Source organism: Trypanosoma cruzi, genomic scaffold (assembly GCF_000209065.1).
Source record: "Trypanosoma cruzi strain CL Brener 1047053517089 genomic scaffold, whole genome shotgun sequence".
Classification (NCBI taxonomy): Eukaryota; Euglenozoa; class Kinetoplastea; order Trypanosomatida; family Trypanosomatidae; genus Trypanosoma; species Trypanosoma cruzi.
In genome coordinates this window covers 183,836-205,477 of record NW_001849567.1, presented here as the reverse complement: position 1 = coordinate 205,477, position 21,642 = coordinate 183,836, and the positions used below count along the sequence as shown (strand labels likewise).

The 21,642-nt window shown below is 52.3% G+C and overlaps 4 protein-coding genes, 1 non-coding gene and 1 pseudogene across 5 annotated transcripts, besides 17 other annotated features; all 6 read left to right on the top strand.

The window, feature by feature from the left end:
- Positions 1-2,834: part of a sequence feature (heterozygous, Esmeraldo-like haplotype) that runs on past the window's edge.
- Positions 34-67: a sequence feature (T-rich).
- Positions 67-1,731, top strand: Tc00.1047053511311.60 (hypothetical protein, conserved; the record flags this gene model as incomplete). Its single annotated transcript, XM_810101.1, has 1 exon — positions 67-1,731. One exon carries the CDS (start codon positions 67-69, stop codon positions 1,729-1,731), a length of 1,665 nt encoding a protein of 554 aa, XP_815194.1.
- Positions 837-931: a microsatellite.
- Positions 905-958: a microsatellite.
- Positions 1,756-1,801: a sequence feature (A-rich).
- Positions 1,967-2,064: a microsatellite.
- Positions 2,064-2,131: a microsatellite.
- Tc00.1047053511311.45 lies at positions 2,202-2,289 on the top strand. Its single transcript, XR_008255759.1, has one exon. It is a non-coding gene; the product is annotated as a C/D small nucleolar RNA (snoRNA), TB5C1C1 (small nucleolar RNA).
- Positions 2,422-2,451: a sequence feature (AT_rich).
- Positions 2,454-6,480: a mobile genetic element.
- Positions 2,835-5,912: a sequence feature (areas not merged during assembly with more than two copies in the genome that could not be assigned to a particular haplotype).
- Positions 5,913-7,581: a sequence feature (heterozygous, non-Esmeraldo-like haplotype).
- Positions 6,489-6,547: a microsatellite.
- On the top strand, positions 7,446-9,554 carry Tc00.1047053511311.30 (trans-sialidase, putative; the record flags this gene model as incomplete). The annotated part of the gene is made up of 1 exon (XM_810100.1): positions 7,446-9,554. One exon carries the CDS (start codon positions 7,446-7,448, stop codon positions 9,552-9,554), a length of 2,109 nt encoding a protein of 702 aa, XP_815193.1.
- Positions 7,582-9,179: a sequence feature (areas not merged during assembly with more than two copies in the genome that could not be assigned to a particular haplotype).
- Positions 9,180-10,198: a sequence feature (areas merged during assembly that could not be assigned to a particular haplotype. This can correspond to areas where the two haplotypes were merged or to regions with more than two copies in the genome that were merged during assembly.).
- Positions 10,199-10,804: a sequence feature (areas not merged during assembly with more than two copies in the genome that could not be assigned to a particular haplotype).
- Positions 10,805-11,784: a sequence feature (heterozygous, Esmeraldo-like haplotype).
- Positions 11,427-13,595, top strand: Tc00.1047053511311.20 (trans-sialidase, putative; the record flags this gene model as incomplete). Its single annotated transcript, XM_810099.1, has 1 exon — positions 11,427-13,595. One exon carries the CDS (start codon positions 11,427-11,429, stop codon positions 13,593-13,595), a length of 2,169 nt encoding a protein of 722 aa, XP_815192.1.
- Positions 11,785-21,642: a sequence feature (areas not merged during assembly with more than two copies in the genome that could not be assigned to a particular haplotype).
- Positions 15,969-17,924, top strand: Tc00.1047053511311.14 (annotated as a pseudogene).
- On the top strand, positions 19,604-21,642 carry Tc00.1047053511311.7 (trans-sialidase, putative; the record flags this gene model as incomplete). Its single annotated transcript, XM_810104.1, has 1 exon — positions 19,604-21,642. A coding segment is annotated over one exon (2,039 nt), but the record flags the coding sequence as incomplete, so codon positions are not given.

The window sequence follows — 21,642 nt, the reverse complement described above, 5'->3', positions numbered from 1 at the left end:
AACTGTGAGAACTGAGACGCAACGCAAAGGGAGAAGAAAAAAAAAAAAAAAAAGAGAAAGAGAGAAATGGTTGGGGATTTGAGTGTTCGACGGGCAATGAGCCGTCTGCACCACAAAATGTCGGAGCAGCGGCGGGTGGTGGAGGAAATGCGGCAACGCGCGGAGGCACTCACGGCAAGTGGGCGGGCTTCGGCAAAAGCGAAGCAGGTGAAACCGCCGCCGTTGTGTTTTCTGGAGGTGGCGGGGGAGGGAGACCTCGGGCGGAGTTTTTCCTCTGACGGCATGTTAAGCGGTGTTGCCATTGGCGTTTCGGACGCGCTAGATGTGCGGGAGTTTCGAACGCGCTACGGGACCGAGTCGCAGCTGCTTCATCAGATGCCACATACGGAATTTTCTTTTGTCTCCTGGCTGCGTCGCCATGGAGCACAATTCATTGGGAAGTTGGCTTGTCAGACCCCGCTATCGATGGGCGAGGCAAGTGTGCTTGTTCCGGAGTGCCCTGCTGCTGTGGCGGTATATCAGAATGCATGTAATTATGCCATTGGATCCGCTCTCATGGGGCCGGCGGCAATGACGTCGCCGATACACTACGATGTCGCCGCATTTAAGCCCACCGCACAATCCTTTGCGACCTTTACGGATGGGTACAAATTGGGTATTCCTTCCATGTCTATTGGTGTAACAGCGGCTCGCCTCGATGATATCTTCTACCTCTGGGAGGTATTTACCTCAGCGATTCAACCGAGTTACCTCCAGGAAGAAAATCGAAGAGAGTCAAACACTGGAAACAGCAAAAATATTGGCGGAAGTGCCGGCACAGAGCATGACAATAATGCCAGTAGTGTCAGCGGCCGCGGCAGCAGCAACAGCAAAAACATTACTAGTAACCGCAGCAACAGCACCAGTAGTAACAATGGTGGTAGTAGTGGTATTGGTGGTGGAGGGGGAGGTGGGGGTGCTAGACAGTCACGTCTCACGGATTATAAAAGTTGGGATGCAATCAACACTTTTGCTTCAAACGAAGAACTTCGGGGCCGTCATATCGAGTTGTCCGTTGGTTACCCAGCGGACTGGATTGACACACTCTGTAAGGAGCGTTTGCTTTCCGCCGATGAGTTTCGTCGCCGTATTCTCCGTCTTGCCACGACTCAAAATGCCATGCGAAAGAACGAGTTACTGGAGGTCATTCCAGTAACACTAAACATTGACATCGAGGTGGTGGTCAATGCCATTCAAACCATTTTCTTTTATGAAATCTCACGGGCATTTGACACCCTCTTCACTCCAGCAAGCCACAATAGAAACAGGGCGTCGTCGCCGTCACACGCCAATACAATGTCGCAATTCGGTCTGTTGGATGAGCTTCCAGATGGGCTGGTGACAGCCATTTTCAATGGCAGGGCACTCACGAATCTTGATTACCAACGAGCCCTGCAAACTCGCGACAACGTTGTGCGGGCAACGGAGGAACAGTTTCTCGATGTTGATCTCATTGTAACGCCCATCCTATCGGAACCATATGTGAACGGGAGTCTGCGCAGCATCGGCCCCCTGCTGCCTTTCTCGCTTGGCGGCAACCCGATGGTGTCGCTGCAGCTGGAGGCGGGCTTTTCGGTGGCGTTGATAGGGGAGCTTGGGCGAGACACGGGGCTCTTTGAGGACTGCACGAAGTTTCTGGAGTTTGTGCGCGGGACATCACCGCCGTGGTGGCGCCGAAAATTTATGAGGTGAAAACTCATTTTTTGAATCACGGGCTTCTTCTTCTTTTTTGTTTTTTTGTTTTTTTTTGTATTTATTTTTTGTTCTTGTTGTCTGCCATGCGGGAAGATCTTTTCTGTGCATGTCGCGGCATTGTCGACATCTTCCACTGCATTTGTGCACTTGCAAGAGGACCTGCTTTGCCTCTCGTTTTTGTTTTTGTTTTTTTCTTCTTTGATTTTGTACTTTACAACGACCGGGACTTTTGCACACACACATACATACACACACACACACACACACACACACACACACACACACACACACACACACACACACACACACACACACACACACACACACACAGAGAGAGAGAGAGAGAGAGAGAGAGAGAGAGAGAGAGAGAGAGAGAGAGAGAGAGAGAGGGAAAGAGCATGAAATGTGAATGCATGTATGCCACTCCACTCACGCAGAATTGCTCTTGCTGCCGCCACCACCACTGTCATGATGAGTCACAAGCTTAGGACACCTTTGGACGCGGAGAACCGCACATGAAAACTCAATGCCTTATCGATTCGTACACTGACCTATCCCTCCCCCACATACATACATACATACCCCTCTTTCTCTTCATTATCTCAATGGCTTTTTGGATACCCTTGTATTCACTCATTTTCCTCTGTTTCCACCGACTTGAATCAATCTCATGGCTATTGAGTGGAGTTTTTATTTTTTATTTTTTATTTTTTATTTGTTGGAGCGTGCGCAAATTTGTGTTTGCACGATGAAAGCTGGTTGCCTGAATGAATACACATGTCCTGATAAGAAGAAGATTTCTCTGTACAATTTTCTCATACTTTGTGAATCTTTGGGTTTTCCGCGATTGAAGGAATTAAGGAATCACCAATAACGTATAGGATATTTATAAATATTTTCATCAACATTTTTATTACAGCCACGGTGGATTTCTGCAATTTTGTTTAACGAAATGTTAAGGATCCCCTCTTTACAACGCGACGGAATGAATTCTTATTGGTACGCCATCAAGGCGATATACAGGCGCAACTCGCCTACATGGATGAGCACAGGCCGTTGGACGTGGTGGTAACCGTCGCTGCAACAATGGCACTCCGACGCTGGATTTCAGGGGACATCGCCAAGCACTGGGGGGGATTCAACCCTTGTGGGGCACTTTGCGAACCTCCGGGCGCCTCAAGTACCAATTTTCGAGACCCAATTGCTCCTGCAGTTTGTCGCTGACGTTCAGAATCGCAATGCGCAGCTTTACTTGCAGGTAGAAGAGGCGCATAATTACCTGTTGGCTTGTGAATCCCACATTGCGGTGGTTCGCGGCCTTTTTGCGGGTTGCTGGGACGCCGTGTCAACGAGAACCGCCCACCTCTCGGAGAGGGCCGCCAGATGAACCCCCACTCACGCATGCACGAAGATGGCGTAAATACACAGCCGCATCAACCGCATCATTTGATGGCTGGGGGCGTGCCAGAATCCACGTTTCCCTAACGCAATCTCACGGGAGAGAGAGACGGCGGGTCAACACCCGAAATTCTCAGGGCAATTTCGGGAAACCACATATCTCTCACACCGTGACTTTGCCTTTTCGCACCTTACCCTTGTAACAAGATTTTGCTCCAGAGGATCAGTTACTGCATTTTATTGCATTGGAAGCCACCACTTTGGCCACGCGTATATGGAATGAGGGGATCTGCGGAGTTGCCGACAGTCTCAAGAGCGCATAAAGTTATAATTGACATCAAATGGACGCTCAGGTTCAAGTTGCCTTTGACAGTTTGGTATCGTGCGAGCGCGCACAGGAAGCAGAGCGGGATTCCACCGAGCAGTTCATGAAATTGGGCAGGAACATACTGCAGGCATTCCGGTTGCAGCTCATTTTGGCATCCGACCCCAGCATCCCGCTCTCCAGACTGAGCGCCCGCCTACGCAAAAACAGCGATCGTTGCGATGTCAATTTTTTCACATTTATTTGCACGATGCATCTACGTGCAAAGTACGCAGCGCAGCCAGATGGAATTACTTGCAGCGCAGACGGCCATCAAAAAACGGCAAAGGGGCTGCCCGCCGCTTATGAAGGCGGAAGATGGCAGCCTCATCCATTCCATCACCTCCCACCAGTCCTCACAGGCGTTGCACAGAACCGCCGACACTCCATCCGATCTCTTGAATTGCCCGACGCAATGGTCGAGAAGGGCAAAGGAGCTTATCCGCCAACGACGCTCGAATGTGGTATGGCGATTCACCGACATCCCCGCTTTGAGGCAGCTGCACGAAGAGAGCAAACGAGGCGGCTCGAGAAATGTGGGCGCCGTCAACGTGGGAGCGGAGAATGTCTCTAGCGGGGCAATTTACAACTTTTTGCCTCGCGCACGAACGAACAGCCGATGAACGAGGAGAGCTGCGCGGCCTTTTGGATGGAAATTGACGTGGCGCCATCGACCAGACTGCAGCACGCCAGGATGCTGTGGTCCATGTTGCAAATGGACCTAACCCCGCTGGACATGGTGATTCTGGGGCTACAAAAAAGTTGCGTTGCGATAAGAGGCGAAGCAGGCGCGCCCCTCAACAAGGAAAGCGGTGGATCAGTATATCCGTAGCCGGACCGATTGGAAGGAACGTGTTGTCTTACGACTTGCGTGGACAACGGCGAGTCGTTGGTCCGAGATTGCGTCCTTGACAGCCAATAATTTTACAATGTAGGCGGACGGGGCCATAACTTTGGATTGGTCCGTGGCGCCGAAGACGGCGAAAGCGGATCCCCACCGCGCCTCGCGGTTCGTCAGGATACGAGGGCAGGACGCCTTCGATATCATAAAGCAATGCAGTACACTTCACGAAAACGAAAAGCTCACGAATCTGACGACTGCCAAAGTCGAAAAAGCTTTGGCTCCTTGGGATGCCACGGCGCATTCCATAAAACGGGGTGCGCTGCGGCACGCTGCTGAAATCGTGGAGACGTACAATTTGGACCCACACGTGATCTCGCAGTTGGCGAAGCACGTTGACCCGTTCGACCTTCCCCAGAATACTGTTCGATATTTGGGGAGATACACCACATTGCTGACCCAGGTGTCGTCGCTGGTCGCATTGATGTGAAGGGAGAAACTGCGGAAGATCGGGAACCCTGGTTGAGGGCGGAGGAGCGTTTTTTCATGATTTTCATCATCATCCTGCTACAACAACGAGACGCGCGGCAATGACGCGTCTGGCCACACCACAAGATGAACACGCTATCCCGTTACAGCAAGTCAACGTGCCCGTATTGAATACCAGAGTGGATCATGAGTCGGTTGAACCCGGCTACCTTGGAGAGGCTCATGCAAGTTTGGGGACTCGTCGGGTGGTCCCCTTTCCCTCCGTCTTCCTCCGGTAAAGCGCGCGAAGGCTCACGGAGGATTCCAGTCGCTGACGCGCGATTGTTACGAACAGCGGGAATAATCGAGGACGCTTCTTCTGCAGCAACAGGCGGATGGACAATGCCTTTTTGGTTGTGGTGGAGAAAACCACCGGTTTACGACGACGATGGATCGCGTGGCCACGCGACAAGAACAGAGACGACCTTTACGAGGCTCATGCTCCTCTTTTACACATTTCCCATTATTTGCCGCCTGTGATGGCTGAGGCCGCTTCCTGCCTGGACTTAAAGGCATCCTTTTTTCAAGTCTCCTTACCGCGGGAGACTCGGTATCTCTTTCGATGCCGCGTGGAGGACGGCACGCTGGTGGAGCTGACACGGCTCCCAATGGGATACAAGGCCAGCCCGGAAATTCTCCGGATTATTATTGCTTCGGCAATTGCGGGGTGACGAAGGTGGCTCACCCCCTCTGGGCTGCACCTCCATTGGTGCGTGTCGACGTTTGGATCGGTAATATACGCATTGCAGGGTCGAAAAGCGATGTGACATTGTGGGAAGCCCAGGCGCTTCGTAACGCCGACGGCCGTCACGCCACGATGGGGGAGGATCGCGAATCGGGCGCCACGCAGTACACCTTCCTGGGGGTGCAGTTTGATCACACTCACTCCAGACGGCATCCCTGAGTGAGAAGTTTGTGCGGTCTGTATGCGCCATGCCGGCGCTCAATTCTTTAACTATCGCGGGAATGGAGGTTACGGTGTCACGCTTTTTATATTTGGCGGCCATTTTGGGCACGCGTTTATGCGACTACCACCTTTTCATTAAGGCAGTGCGACGACGGTTATCCGCACCTAACCTGGGAATTGTGCTGGAGACATCCCCGACAAACCTTCCGCCGTCAGCGGTTGGTTTGGGCGAGAGATTACGACACATCATCGAGAATATAATCGTAAGCGAATCATCAAGCCCACGGAAAAGGCATCAGCCGCCATCATCACGGATGCATCGCTCCATGGATGAGGAGCCGTTTTTATTCCAGACTCCGGCGACGTTAAAATTGCCGGAGGGAAATGGGAGAGGAAGCGTTTTCTCATCATGCAGGCCGATGCTTGCGCGGTACGCTTAGCCCTATTGGCCTTGTCCGCCATCCTGCCATCCACCATGGACGTTTGGGTGGATAATACTTCGCTTCGAGGAGAGGCGAATAAAGGCAGCTCGAAATCGCACGCGTTGACGTGGGAGCTGCAACGGATATATGAGTTTTTGGACTCTCGCGGAATACAGGCATCCTTTGCTTACGTGCGGTCCGCAGAAAACCCCGCAGAAGGCATATCACGCGGTCGTGTTTTTACACTTCAGGAATTGACGAAGAGGAGCGGCGGGGTCTTGTGGCTTTCAGATAATATATATATATATATATATATATATATATATATATATATATATATATATATATATATAATTAATTGGTTAAATTTTTAGGACGTGGGGAAAACACTCTTATTCCATTTACTCCTTTTTCTCTTCTTGTGTGGTTTCTAGAGATAATTTCAGCATTCGATCAGCCTCCCGGGCGGATATTCATCCCGTGTCATCGCGTGGAGTGAAGCACCGCATCTCATTGAGGGAGGAATGAGCGAACAGTGTGGGTGCTCGCTCCGTGTGCGTTGTGTGCTTCTGCGTGGAGTGGCTGCATGCTCACGGGTCATGTTGATTGTGAGTGCCTCTTGACGGCATCCATTTGTCTCACTGCCTCTCTGTCTCTCTTCCCCTGTTGGGTGTGAGGCGTGTTGCACCGTGGGAGTGCTGGCCCGCGTACACCGACGGCTCGCCGTGACGCCTGTGATGGCCGGTGCAGAGTGGCGGTGCGTGGCGCTGGGTTTAGCGGGGTGAGTGGGTGCGGTGCCTGCGAGAGGGTCAGTGCTTTCCTCGCACTCCGTGTGTGTGTTGCTGCTCTTTTCTGTGGGCGATGGTCCTCCGTGCTGTCCCTTCCGGATTGTTTTGTGTCCTGCTGTCCGCGTGGGTGCCCTGCTCCGGTTCCCACTGAAGTGACTGATGTATTGCCGCTGCTTTGCTCCTCTCCACTTCCTGAACAGACACGCTAGGAAAGAAAGCAAGCACGCGCGAATCGCTACTGTGAAATTCTAAGGCTCTGAAAGGAACAACAACACACACCGCCCACACACAAATATTTATATGCTCTCACTTGTTGCTGCTGTGAAGGCACCCCGCACACACAACCGTCGCCGCGTGGCCGGATCCAGCGGAAGGAGGAGGGAAGGAAGGGAGAGAGAGTGAGCCGCAGAGGCCCAACATTTCCCGGCATCTCTTTTATTCTGCTGCGCTGCTCCTCGTCGCGATGATGTGCTGCGGTACCTGTGGAGCTGCGGCCGCTGGAGGGAATAATGGGAAGAGTGATTTAAGGAATTTTCGGAAGCTGCAGAGGGTTGATTTATTTGTGCCGCAGAAGACGCAGGTGCTGCCGAAAGGTGGAGGTACTCCAGGGACGAAGTTGGATTCATTTGTTTCACCATCTCTTGTCAGTGCTGGTGGAGTAATTGCTGCTTTTGCCGAAGGCCACACAAACGCCAAAGTTCACACGAACGCCCCAAAAGACGGTGTCAAATTAATTACGCCCTTTTACTCTGATGTTGTTGCGGGGTACATTGACTCTGCGTGGAACTGGACCACTCTTGTTGACAAGGTCAATCAAAGCACATGGAGGGCACACATCGTGCTTACTGCAGCGGATGGAAAGAAACTTTTGGGTGGTATGCACCGCCCCACAACAACCACGAAGGGCAACAAGGTATTTCTTTTGGGAGGCGTTGAATTATCCAATGAAAATGAGAATATAATTTGGGACAGCCTGCATCTGAAACTGGTTGTGGGTACTGTCACGAATTCTACGGGTGGCAAGCCGAGTGAACGGATCAGCTGGGAAGACCCCAAATCGCTGTCAGGCCTGAATACCTCTGCTGCTTCTTACGAAGGTAAATTTGAGAGGGTTTTTCCTTCTGGTGGCTCAGGTGTTCTGATGGAGGGTGGCACGCTTGTGTTTCCCGTGTTTGCGTTTGATGATAATGACGATTACTCCATGATCATTTATTCGACGGACAGCGGCGCAAACTGGATGCTTTCGAATGGAACGTCTCCTGCGAAATGCTCTAATCCCCGCATCACCGAATGGGAGGAATCACTTCTCATGATTGTTGATTGCGAGGACGGCCAGAGGGTGTACGGGTCGCGTGACATGGGGACAACGTGGACGGGGACCATCGGGACACTCCCAGGCGTGTGGACCAAGTCAAAATCGGCAGTCATTTTGGATCTGAGCTTGCACGTGGATGCCCTCATCACCGCGACCATTGAGGAAAAGAAGGTCATGCTGTACACTCAGAAAGGGTACGTTTCGGGGGAGAAAAGGGAAAGAGCGCTCTATCTTTGGGTCACGGACAACAACCGTTCTTTTTATGTTGGACCTGTTGCCATGGAGGATGATGTGAAGTGGGAGTTCGCCAGCGCCCTGCTGTACTCGGATGGGAGTTTGCATCTTTTACAACGGAGGGGCGATTATGAAGGCAGTGTCATGTCGCTTTCCCGCCTGACGGAGGAACTGGGTACAATCAAGTCCGTCCTCAGTACTTGGGCAAAAAAGGACGCCTTCTTCTCCAACTTGACCATACCCACGGCGGGTCTGGTGGCAGTTTTGTCCGATACGGCCAGCAACGACACGTGGATCGACGAGTACCTTTGCCTGAATGCGACGGTGACGAAAGGAAGGAAGGCCAAATATGGATTTCAATTGACGGAGCCTAGCTCCAGGGTATCATGGTCCGTGAACACTCGGGGTGATAGTATACGTCATGTATCCTTGAGCCACAACTTCACACTTGTGGCGTTGGTGACCATCGAAGAGGCTCCGAGTGGGAACACACCTCTACTGACTGCGACGTTGGGGGACACTAATTCCAATCATACCATGGGACTGTCGTATACGGCGGACAAGACGTGGGGGACGGGGCTCAAAGGCAAGACAACAAAACAGAGCGGCCGTTGGGAGCCGAAGAAGGGATACCAAGTGGCACTCATGCTGCAGGGCAAAAAGGCCTCTGTGTACGTTGATGGTGAGTCGCTGGGGGAGGAAGAATTACCGTTAAAAGGTGAGAGGCCACTTGAGCTTGTACGCTTTTGCTTTGGCGCGTGCGGTGAGGATGCCGGCCAGAAAACTAATGTGAAGGTGAAAAATGTCTTTCTGTACAACCGCCCACTGAATTCCACTGAGATAAATGCACTCAAGGACAAGGCCCACACTTCGAATGGCCAAGGGGAATCACTGGCGGGGTGGGCAGCTCTGGAGGGAGCTGCCGCCAGAGAACATGCGGCTGTGGTGGGCTTGACATCTGCTGGGAGCGGACTGCTGCCGCTGCTTCTTCTGCTGGGACTGTGGGGGTTTGCGGCTGCGTGAGGAGCGTGCGGTCTCAGTGTGGAGCACTTGCCCTCTCCTCTGCAGCGACACACACACACCGCTAGGAATGAATTTTACTACGCAGAGAATAATTTCTTTTTTTTTTTAAATTCCTTCTCTTCTCTTTTGCTCGTTTCTTTGGGGCAATCACTATGGACGTTTTTTTCTTTTCCACATTGTTAATTGTTTCTTGCTGCACTTTTCCTGTGAGGGGTACTGTGTGTTTCTCGCCCAACTGCTCCACTCGCACACCCACCGACACGCTCATGACGACGGCCCTGTGCGCCTCGCCTGCTGCACGCATGAGGAGGGGCCGCGACGAACGGCGCGCTGAGGGAGCCGTGACGTGTGGGCGTGCGACGAGGGCCTGTGGGGCGGAGCACACATTTCTTTCCCTCTTGTTTTGTTTTTTTGGCGGCCAGGGCGGGCAGACAACCGCAGCGCCACACACACAGCCACGCCCTGCCGCCGTGTTTTTATTTAGGGATTTGTTTTGCTTTGCGTGTTCACTTCTCGTGCGTCACACCCTTCGGGGTTGGCCTCGTGAGCATTTCTCTCCCCCTGATGATTTTTTTCTTTTGCTGCGCTCACTCTCCCGGTGGAGAGACGCGACTCCCGTCATGTCTGCGTGCTTCTCTCATCTTTCCCACACAAACATACGAGTGACTGAGCCCTGCAGGCCGCACTCACGCGCCGATGAGAAGGCTGAGGGGAGCAGCAACGCGCAGATGACCCCTTGAAATATAAACGATGTGCGGACACGTGGAGGTCGGACGGTTGAAAGAGATGTATCTTTCTAAATTTACCTTGTGGTCAAAATACTCAGGCAGTTTGGTGGGACCACACGCTAACCAGGTGGATTTTTGTGTTTTTTTTCATTTCATTTTTTACTTTTTTTTTTGTGGAACAGTAATAGAGGACATTTTTTTTTTTTTCTTTGTGCGGGGGTTAAAATGTGAGGAACGGGAAACTTTTTGTTCTGTTTTTAAATGAATGTTGTTTGATTTTCCACTTCTTTCCGCCGTGGACGCCTGCTGTGCATTTGTGTTTGTGCGTCCCTTCAGATGCTTTACGCCTCTTCTCTTTTTTATTGTTTTTTCTTTTTTCCCTACTTTGTTGAGCGTGGCAGTGGGCCCACACAGCCACACGCGCAGGACACACACATTGCAGTGCAGGTGGATGCTTCCTTTGTACTTGGTGCTGGCAGTTGCGTGCAGCTGCCGCCTCCTTCCGTGGGCGTGAGGGGAAAGGAGGGGAGAGAGAGCGCGCATTGCGAGTCTCTTTTTCTGTTGGCGTGATGCACCGCGTGTGACCGCGTGGGGTGAGGGCCGCAAACCATTGAGGACGGGATGGCGGTGTAAATTCTGGGTGCCGCGTCGTGGATGGGTGAGGATCCGCCTCCGCGTGTGGCTGGCGGGGTGAGGCCCTTGGCGTTGTTTTCTCCGCCTTTCGTCTGTTCCTTCCGTGTGTGTTTGTGCTGCTTTTTGCTTTTTTCCCCTCTCACCCTTTCCTGCTGCGCTTCTGCGTGGAGTGGCCGCATGCTTACTAGGCCATGTGGATTGTGAGTGCCTCTTGACGGCATCCATTTGTCTCACTGCCTCTCTGTCTGTCTTCCCCTGTTGGGTGTGAGGCGTGTTGCACCGTGGGAGTGCTGGCCCGCGTACACCGACGGTCCGCCGTGACGCCTGTGATGGCCGGTGCAGAGTGGCAGTGCTCGCTGTCTCATCTCTTTACTTGGCTTGTTTTCCCTTTTCCCTCTACCTCTTGAACAGACACGCTAGGAAAGAAAGCAAGCAAGCGCGAATCGCTACTGTGAAATTCTAAGGCTCTGAAAGGACCAACAACAACACGCACACACACACAAATATTTATATGCTCTCACGTGTTGCTGCTGTGAAGGCACCCCGCACACACAACCGTCGCGGCATGACCGGATCCCGCGGAAGGAGGAGGGAAGGAAGAGAGAGTGAGCCGCAGAGACCCAACATGTCCCGGCATGTGTTTAATTTCGCGGTGCTGCTCCTCCTCGTCGTGATGATGTGCTGCGCCACCTGTGGAGCTACGCCTGCAAAGGAGAATGATGGCAACAGTGATTTAAGAAGTGTTCAGGAGCTGCAATGGATCGATGTATTTGTGCCGCAGAAGACGCAGGTGCTGCCGAAAGGTGGAGGTACTCCAGGGACGAAGCGGGATGCATTTGTTTCACCCTCTCTTGCCAGTGCTGGTGGAGTAATTGCTGCTTTTGCCAGAGGCGAAATAAATGCCCAATATGCCGCTGATGGTAAAGTAATTAAGCCAATTTCTTCTGATGTTGTTGCGGGGTACATTGACTCTTCGTGGGATTGGTCCACTCTTGTTGACAAGGTGAGTGAAAGTACATGGAAGGCATACAACGTGCTTGGTACAACGGATGGAGCGAATAATCGTGTGGACGGTGTGTTCAACCCCACAACCACCACGAAGGACAATAAGGTGTTTCTTCTTGCGGTAAGCTTTGACATGCTCAATGAAAGTGGGAATTGGAAACGGGACAGCCCGGATCTGAAACTGGTTGTGGGTGATGTCACGAAGCCTACGGACAGCGAGCAGAGTGGATGGATCACATGGGGCACACCCACATCGTTAAGCCAGACTACTTTAAAGCCACCCAAAGCTGGATTGAAGGAGTTTGCTTCTTCTGGTGGCTCAGGTGTTCTGATGGAGGGTGGCACGCTTGTGTTTCCTCTGATGGCGCAGAGCGTAAATGATGTCGTTTACTCCATGATCATTTACTCGACGGACAACGGTGAAAAATGGTCGCTCTCTGAGGGCATGTCCCCTGCGAAATGCCTTAAACCCCGCGTCACCGAATGGGAGGGATCACTTCTCATGATTGTTGATTGCGAGGACGGCCAGAGGGTGTACGAGTCGCGTGACATGGGGACAACGTGGACGGGGACCATCGGGACACTCCCAGGCGTGTGGACCAAGTCAAAACCAGAAGTCTCTCAGGATGTAAGCCTGCGTGTGGAGGCCCTCATCACCGCGACCATTGAGGGAAGGAAAGTCATGCTGTACATTCAGAGAGGGTACGCCTCGGGGAATAATAAGGCCACTGAGCTCTACCTTTGGGTCACGGACAACAACCGCTCGTTTTATTTTGGACCGGTTGCTACGGACGCTGCTGTGAAGTGGGAGTTCGCCAGCGCCCTGCTGTACTCGGATGGGAGTTTGCATCTTTTACAACGGAGGGACAACGATAAAGGCAGTGTCATGTCGCTTTCCCGCCTGACGGAGGAACTGGGTACAATCAAGTCCGTCCTCAGTACTTGGGCAAAAAAGGACGCCTTCTTCTCCAGCTTGTCTACACCCACGGCGGGTCTGGTGGCAGTTTTGTCCGATGCGGCTAGCGGTGACACGTGGATCGACGATTACCTTTGCCTGAATGCGACGGTGACGAAAGGAAGGAAGGTCAAGGATGGATTTCAATTGACGGAGCCTGACTCCGGGGTAATTTGGCCTGTGAACATTCCGGATAATAAAGTGCGTCATGTGTTTTTGAGCCACAACCTCACACTTGTGGCGTCGGTGACCATCGAAGTGGCTCCGAGTAATAACACACCTCTACTGGGTGCGACGTTGGGGGACACTAATTTCCCGCTTACCATGGGAATCTTGTATACCGCGGATAAAAAGTGGGTGACGATGTTCAACGACAAAACAACAGAGAGCGGCACTTGGGAGTCGGGGAAAGAATACCAAGTGGCACTCATGCTGCAAGGCAAAAAGGCCTCTGTGTACATTGATGGCCAGTCGCTGGGAGAAGAGGAAACGTTGTTAACAGCTGAGAGACCACTTGAGCTCGCAGTCTTTTGCTTTGGCGCGTGCGAAATTCACAACTCTCCTGTGACGGTGAGGAACGTTTTTCTGTACAACCGTCCACTGAGTGTTGATGAACTAAGAATGGTCAAGAAAAGTGACGGCTCCATGCATGGGGGCGTGTCGCGGGCGCTGCTGCTGCTGATGCTGTTGGGGATGTGGGGCATTGCGGCCATTTACTGAGAAATTGCAGTGAGGACTTACTGCCACCGGCGTGAGCATCTGTGCCTCTCCACGCACCCTCCGAAGTAATTGCCAACTATTTTGTGGATGCACCGTTTATTTTATGTATTTTTATTTTTGGTTTGAATACCCTTTTCCCCCATGAAAGTCGTTATGTAAGGGCGTGCTCCCCCTCCGGGGACTGCACCGCTGGTTATATGTTTTTGTTCTTCTCTTTCATTATATATACGTATATCTGTCTTCTCCTATATGGCGTAATTTTCTGATAACGGCGGATTGTATTTAATGTTTCCGCCTGCCGATGATAAGTGCACTCGGCATTGAGCGCCACGACGATGGCGGAGTGGAAAAAAAAAGGAGTTGGGATGCAAAAAAAAAAAAAAAAAACGCACTGAGCGCCCCAATGAAATTTGGGTGTTGTGTAGACACCATAGGGCTGAACGGTCGAAGCAAATGTATTTTTACTTTTGCATGAATAATGTACAAGCAGTCTTTTTTTTTGCCGCGTCACGATGGGATTTTTTTTTTTTTTTTTAGTTCTTTAATGGGTGTGCAAGGTTTTTTAAAGGGGTTTTAGAAAATTTCTAACTTATTTTTATTTTAGGAAAATTATTGTGGGTTGCCGCTGGTTGGGCTGCCGTGCCATCTCGAGCCTCAGCGGCTTTCATCCTCCCTTTTTTTCAGTCCTGCATCTTTGCTGCGTGTTTGTGTGTGCCCCTTCACTTGCGTGGCTCTCTTTTTTTCTTCTCTTTTTTTATTCTTTGCGTGACTGCAGGCACACACAAATGCACGGCGTACATGTTGCGGTGCAGTTGGATGCTCTTCCTGCGCTCGCTGCTGGCAGTTGCGTCACTCCGTGGACATGAGGAGAAGGAAGGGGGAGACGGTGAGAGTGCGCCGTGGCTCTCATCCTCTGTGGAAATGCTGCACGGCGTGTGGCGGTATTGCTCTGAAGCGCCGCACCATCACGCATGAGGACGTGGCACGGAGTGTCAGATCCTTTTTTGTGTCTGCTGCTGTGGGTGTGGGCGCGTTTGCGCCGGACTTGTCGGCACGATGGCCGCAGCGTGTAGCTGTCACTCTGTTCTCTCGGGAAATATGCTGCCACGCTTTCACGTGTGTGTTGCTTCGGGGACAATGTGCTGGCGGCTGTGCGGTTGCCGAATGGAGGGAGAGGAGTGGAGGGAAGTGCGTGAGCGCAGCGGTCAGCAGTCGCGCTGGGTGTCTCGCCGCGGAGCGCATTGCCCACCCAACGCAGCACCGCTCCTGTCGGGCATTCTATATCACTCCGCAGCGTCGTAGTCGACGCCACCAGCACGCAGCAAGGCGGCGGATGCCACCACTGACACGAGTGCGACCGGAAGGGAACATGTCCGCTGTTGCGTTTCGAGGGGTCACACCGTGTGGCACAGCGGCGTGCCCAAAACCTCCTCGCGGAGTCCGCACACGACACCGGGCACTTGCCGCGGAGTGTCTGCGTCATGGAGGACACTGCGGCTGAGTCTCTCTTCCTTCAGGCGGACGGACGCCTGTTCTTCCTCTTTTTCCCACCCAGGCGGATGGCTGCGCGGTGACACCACAACGAGACAGCCGTTTTCACCATGGAGGGGCAATATCCGTGGTGCTATGCATTGGGAATGTAAATGACGAATGCAATATTGAAGGCAGTGTCATGGTTCTTTTGTGCTGTGCGAATTGCAAAAATTTTCCATAAAGCACGTAATTTGCCTTTTGCCTTTTTCTTTTATTTTGCCTGGGAGGCTGCCATGATGCATCGCTGTTGTGGCGTGTATGATTTTGGGGTCCCTGCGTGTGGCCGCTGCTTTACCGAATCCCCTTCCCACTTTTGTGTGTTTGTGTGTGTCAGGGACGATATGCGCGCATGTATTATTGTGGAGTGTGTGCGGTGACGGCGCTGCCACACGGATGTGAGACCGTAGCGAGCGGAATGCGTGAGTGAACCCTCCGTGCACACCACTTTGTTGTTGTTGGCTCTCTCCAACGTTGTGCTGGGTGGTTGGCACCCACTTGCCGTCGTTGCGGTGGTCCTCGTGCATGTGGTGTGTATCGCAAACCGTGCCGTCACACTGTGTAGATGACTCTCCTGTTGTTTCTGCTAGTCATTTTCGTGCGCATTTTTTTAAAATTCCCCTTTAGATTGTTTGTTAGTTTTAGCTTTAACTGAATCCAACTAAGAAAACAAGGAGAAACAATGTCTGGAAAGCGCAAGAGTGTACACAATGACAATGCCAAGAGTGTCGCGTTTGCTGTACCGCAGGGAGATCGTCAGAGGAGGGCGAGGCCAGAGCCCCAAATCGACATGGATCAGCCTGCTGCGACTCGCAGAAGAGTGGAGTAGGTGCGGCGATTAATATGGGCTATTTACAGTTGAGTGGAAAGGAATTCATGCAGGGGATTCTACGAGTCTGTGTAGAATGCGAGGTGGAGCCATGTGGTGGAATTTCCTGACGGCAAAGGGGCGGGAATGGAGGTGAAGGAGGGGAAACCAGCACAGTCATGGACGTACAAGGCAGTTGGCCGAACTTTTGAAAAGGATGACGGTGTGGAGCAATCCGGTGCAGCACGTCCCAGTCTGATGGTGCTCACCTCGGACGAGGGATGGCCGTACTCGTGGAAATGGGAGGAGCATAAATTTATTCATGACTGCCATGTGAACTGTGGGGTGGAGCGAGTGTGGCAGATCGTCAAGGGCGATGTAACCGAGTGGTTTAACAGTCGTCCTGAGGAGCACTTTAAGCCCGAGAGGCGCGTGTCATGATTGGGACGCCCGGGATCGGGAATTCGATGAACGCCGGTTCTTACCTCATCTACCAGCTGCTGCACTACGATGCGGAGCAACTCCAGGTTGTTTTCCACTGTTTGGGAGATACGACGTAAGTGTTTGACAAGACCGTCAAAACGGTGTCAGTATACATGGGTGACTCCAGTAATGCGTCTGTTGTGAGGAGTTTGTCTTGGCGTGGGCTCAATGGGTATGTTGTCTACTGCGCGGCGAAGATGGGTCGTAATCCGTCTAGGATGCGGCTTTCTCATGAATGGGGCATGGCTATGGTAACAACACCGAACGAGGGTAATTTTAAGGAATGGTACAACCAAGGGACAGCCGTAAGAACTGTAATGAATTACCCTGACGAAAAGGACGTGAAGGCGTTGTGTGTTTGGATGAAGCGTGACCAGTCTTTTGGTAAGCAGGCAGAGTACTGGAGGGAGGTGAGGGTTGCATGGATAAAGTGAGACTGCTTCTTTGCTACATCTTTGATAAGCGATGATCTGGTGGTCGGATTGAGGTTTGCAACAGTACAGTTGATAAGATGACCGCTTTGGATACCAAATATTACCTTACTTTGGGAACTAATAAAATGTGAGATGTTAATAACGTTTCCCACAAGCTTGTGGATACCGTCCGAGTACAAGGAGAGCGCAATGGCGAGTCGCCTTTCAATGCACCGATGACTGCCCACCTCGCAATTAAAACATTGTGCATGTTGGCAAAGTTAATGCCGCAGGCTGATTTTAACTTATTTGTATCGAGGGTCAGAGATTATTTCATACCAAAAAGTTTGGGGAATTACACCGTGTTTGCATTTTTAAATGGGGATTCCATGACTGCAGTAGGACTCAAACTGGAGGGGCTGAGGCCACCAACACGACGTCAGTCACACCGCTGTGCGCCGGAAGTGTACTCACAGGAGGGCTCCAACAGGCACGATTTTTTTCCGTCTGTGGAACACCGTTACCAGAAGACTGATGTAGAGTGCGGGGTGCTGTACATTCCGGAGGTCGAAAACCCTCCGCTGGTGGACGGCTTTTTCTTTGTGAAGTCAAATCCAATGACGCTGGTTGGGCTGCGGACGAATACGGCGGGTGGGCAACACACCACACGATAACCAGCGCTGTGAGGCACCTCAAGGAGCGTCTGGCGGCATAATTTAATGGTTAGAAAGAATTATTTCGAGAAATGTTGTGGGAGATTATTTATGTGCAGCACGCAGACAGGGTGCTGATGGGTGGCTGGCAGAGATGCGGCGCGGTTGAGCACCCGACTGAGGGTGAGTTTAGGGAGGAGGCGGTGGTTGTTGTTGCGGAATTTGGGCTGAGGAAGGGATGTCGGTGCCAGGTGGGGGGTAGCGGATGCAGAAGTACGTGTCTTCTACAGTGAGTGAAACAGGCGCATGGTTCTCCCCGAGAATCCCTGTGGTGCTTTGCCTCAACAAGCACTGCGGTGTGTCTGGGAGGTGGAAGGGATCGCATTTGGGATGGTGCTGGTGGTGGCATTGCTACGTGTTTGTTGCGTGGCCGCACCGCTGAGGCGTTGTCTTTGTGTTTTTTTTTTGTGTTGCCACCGTCATCATTGCTGCTTTTTCTCGTGGAGCGGATTGTAGTGGATGCTGCGTTGTATTGATTTTGTTTGTGAATTTGTTTTGCACCGCCTTTCGCTCCCGCAGCCCTGCGCTGATGTGGGTGGTCGGCGCTGGGAAGTCTAAACGAACCCGTGAAACGGGGTGCTCTTGAGAAGCGCTTCACATGTCATTACTGATGGTGCTTGGGGATGGGATGGGGGGATGCGGGGAGTGAATTGTTTGTGAATCTGTTTCGGGTTGTTTTCTGTTTGGGGCGAGAGAACTGTGGGCACTCCGCTGGGGTTCGCCTTCCTTCTTGGTTTTTTGCCCAACGATCACCACCGCCTTCTTTTTTCTTCTCTTGTGGGAGAGGAGGAGGAGAGTGTGTGACTTTGTGGCCCACGCGTTGCTGGGGACCGTTGCTGTTGTGTGTCCGTGCATGCCTGCGGGTTGTTGGGGCTGGCACTGGTCACCGCCCGCCGCCGTCGCCGGAACACACAAGGCCCAAGCAAGTGAAGGAAATGACGACAGGAGTCTTCACGTGGCCCTCACCACAATTGAGGCACAACCCGCATAGCGACTTTGCTTCCGAGGGCGGCTGTCTCCGCCGCGCAGGAGGGGAATGCCATCGAGAAACAGTGCACCGTGTGCTCAAAATGGCGCGCACACATCCATTCATCAACGTCACACTGTCGCCGATTTCATGATGGCAGAGGGGTCAGACCACCGAGGAAGCGCACGTCGCCTGCCGACGACACACCGATAAGATCAACACCTGTTGAATTTCGCCGTCCAGCATGCGGCTTTCGGGGCCACAGCAGTGACGGATTGACCCACCGCCGTACGGCATGCCACAACCACCGACCGGACATTGTGAAAACCAGCCAACGTGAGCTGCGCGAAGATACAATTCTGCATCTACTCCGCTGCCCGGCTCTGCAGGCGCCCAAAAACAAAACGTGGAATGGACACTGAAGAAGCGAGGAAGCTGTGCTTCACCAAAACGTTGAGCGCAGGTTATTGAGGTAGAAAAGCTCTGTCCTCAACAGCGCCCTACGCGGAGAGAAGGCACAATTCCCTTCACCGATGCATAACGGGTCTGTTTTTCACGGTCTCCGCCGCAGCTGCCTCTCCGGGGGCAGGGGCTCTCTTTTTACATTCTCACTGAGTAGGGCGGACGTGCTCGACGATGGTGGCTGGCGTGCGGGTTATCGAATTTATTTGGGAATAGACGAGGGAAAAAGGTGTTGCTGTCGCTCCCCATCACGCTTCACCTCCGTCTACTTGTGGAACCAATGACGCGTGCGGCTGCGGGGGAGATAACGGCAGCCCGAGCTGTGTTTATGCATGACGATGGCACGCCTGTCGTTGGTTGCGCGTCCTCTTTTTGGACACACAGACATACATTCCTTTCACTCCGTGTGTGTGGTGGGAGGAAACAATTGCTGTTACTGCAGCGACACTCCGTGCGTTTCAGTGACGTGTCTTATGTATTGCCGTTTTTGTTGCCTTTCTGCCGCTGTTATTCCTCCCCACTTCTTGAACAGACACGCTAGGAAAGAAAGCAAGCAAGCGCGAATCGCTACTGCGAAATTCTAAGGCTCTGAAAGGAACAACAACACACACCGCCCACACACAAATATTTGTATGCTCTCACGTGGTGCTGCTGTGAAGACACCCCGCACACACAACCGTCGTGGCATGACCGGATCCCGCGGAAGGAGGAGGGAAGGAAGAGAGAGTGAGCCGCAGAGGCCCAACATGTCCCGGCATCTCTTTTTTTCTGCTGCGCTGCTCCTCGTCGTGATGATGTGCTGCGGTACCTGTGGAGCTGCGGCCGCTGGAGGGAATAATGGGAAGAGTGATTTAAGGAATTTTCGGAAGCTGCAGAGGGTTGATTTATTTGTGCCGCAGAAGACGCAGGTGCTGCCGAAAGGTACAACTTCTCCTCAGACGAAGTTGGATTCATTTGTTTCACCATCTCTTGTCAGTGCTGGTGGAGTAATTGCTGCTTTTGCCGAAGGCCACACAAACGCCAAAGTTCACACGAACGCCCCAAAAGACGGTGTCAAATTAATTACGCCCTTTTACTCTGATGTTGTTGCGGGGTACATTGACTCTGCGTGGAACTGGACCACTCTTGTTGACAAGGTCAATCAAAGCTCATGGAGGGCACACATCGTGCTTACTGCAGCGGATGGAAAGAAACTTTTGGGTGGTGTGCACCGCCCCACAACAACCACGAAGGGCAACAAGGTATTTCTTTTGGGAGGCGTTGAATTTTTCAATGATCCTGAGAGTATGATTTGGGACAGCCTACATCTGAAACTGGTTGTGGGTACTGTCACGAATTCTACGGGTGGCAAGCCGAGTGAACGGATCAGCTGGGACGACCCCAAATCGCTGTCAGTCCTGAATACCTCTGCTGCTTCTTACGAAGGTAAATTTGAGAGGGTTTTTCCTTCTGGTGGCTCAGGTGTTCTGATGGAGGGTGGCACGCTTGTGTTTCCCGTGTTTGCGTTTGATGATAATGACGATTACTCCATGATCATTTATTCGACGGACAGCGGCGCAAACTGGATGCTTTCGAATGGAACGTCTCCTGCGAAATGCTCTAATCCCCGCATCACCGAATGGGAGGGATCACTTCTCATGATTGTTGATTGCGAGGACGGCCAGAGGGTGTACGAGTCGCGTGACATGGGGACAACGTGGACGGGGACCATCGGGACACTCCCAGGCGTGTGGACCAAGTCAAAATCGGCAGTCATTTTGGATCTGAGCTTGCACGTGGATGCCCTCATCACCGCGACCATTGAGGAAAAGAAGGTCATGCTGTACACTCAGAAAGGGTACGTTTCGGGGGAGAAAAGGGAAAGAGCGCTCTATCTTTGGGTCACGGACAACAACCGTTCTTTTTATGTTGGACCTGTTGCCATGGAGGATGATGTGAGTTGGGAGCTTGCCAGCACCCTGCTGTACTCGGATGGGAGTTTGCATCTTTTACAACGGAGGGGCGATTATGAAGGCAGTGTCATGTCGCTTTCCCGCCTGACGGAGGAACTGGGTACAATCAAGTCCGTCCTCAGTACTTGGGCAAAAAAGGACGCCTTCTTCTCCAACTTGACCATACCCACGGCGGGTCTGGTGGCAGTTTTGTCCGATACGGCCAGCAATGGCACGTGGATCGACGAGTACCTTTGCCTGAATGCGACGGTGACGAAAGGAAGAAAGGCCAAATATGGATTTCAATTGACGGAGCCTAGCTCCAGGGTATCATGGTCCGTGAACACTCGGGGTGATAGTATACGTCATGTATCCTTGAGCCACAACTTCACACTTGTGGCGTTGGTGACCATCGAAGAGGCTCCGAGTGGGAACACACCTCTACTGACTGCGACGTTGGGGGACACTAATTCCAATCATACCATGGGACTGTCGTATACGGCGGACAAGACGTGGGGGACGGGGCTCAAAGGCAAGACAACAAAACAGAGCGGCCGTTGGGAGCCGAAGAAGGGATACCAAGTGGCACTCATGCTGCAGGGCAAAAAGGCCTCTGTGTACGTTGATGGTGAGTCGCTGGGGGAGGAAGAATTACCGTTAAAAGGTGAGAGGCCACTTGAGCTTGTACGCTTTTGCTTTGGCGCGTGCGGTGAGGATGCCGGCCAGAAAACTAATGTGAA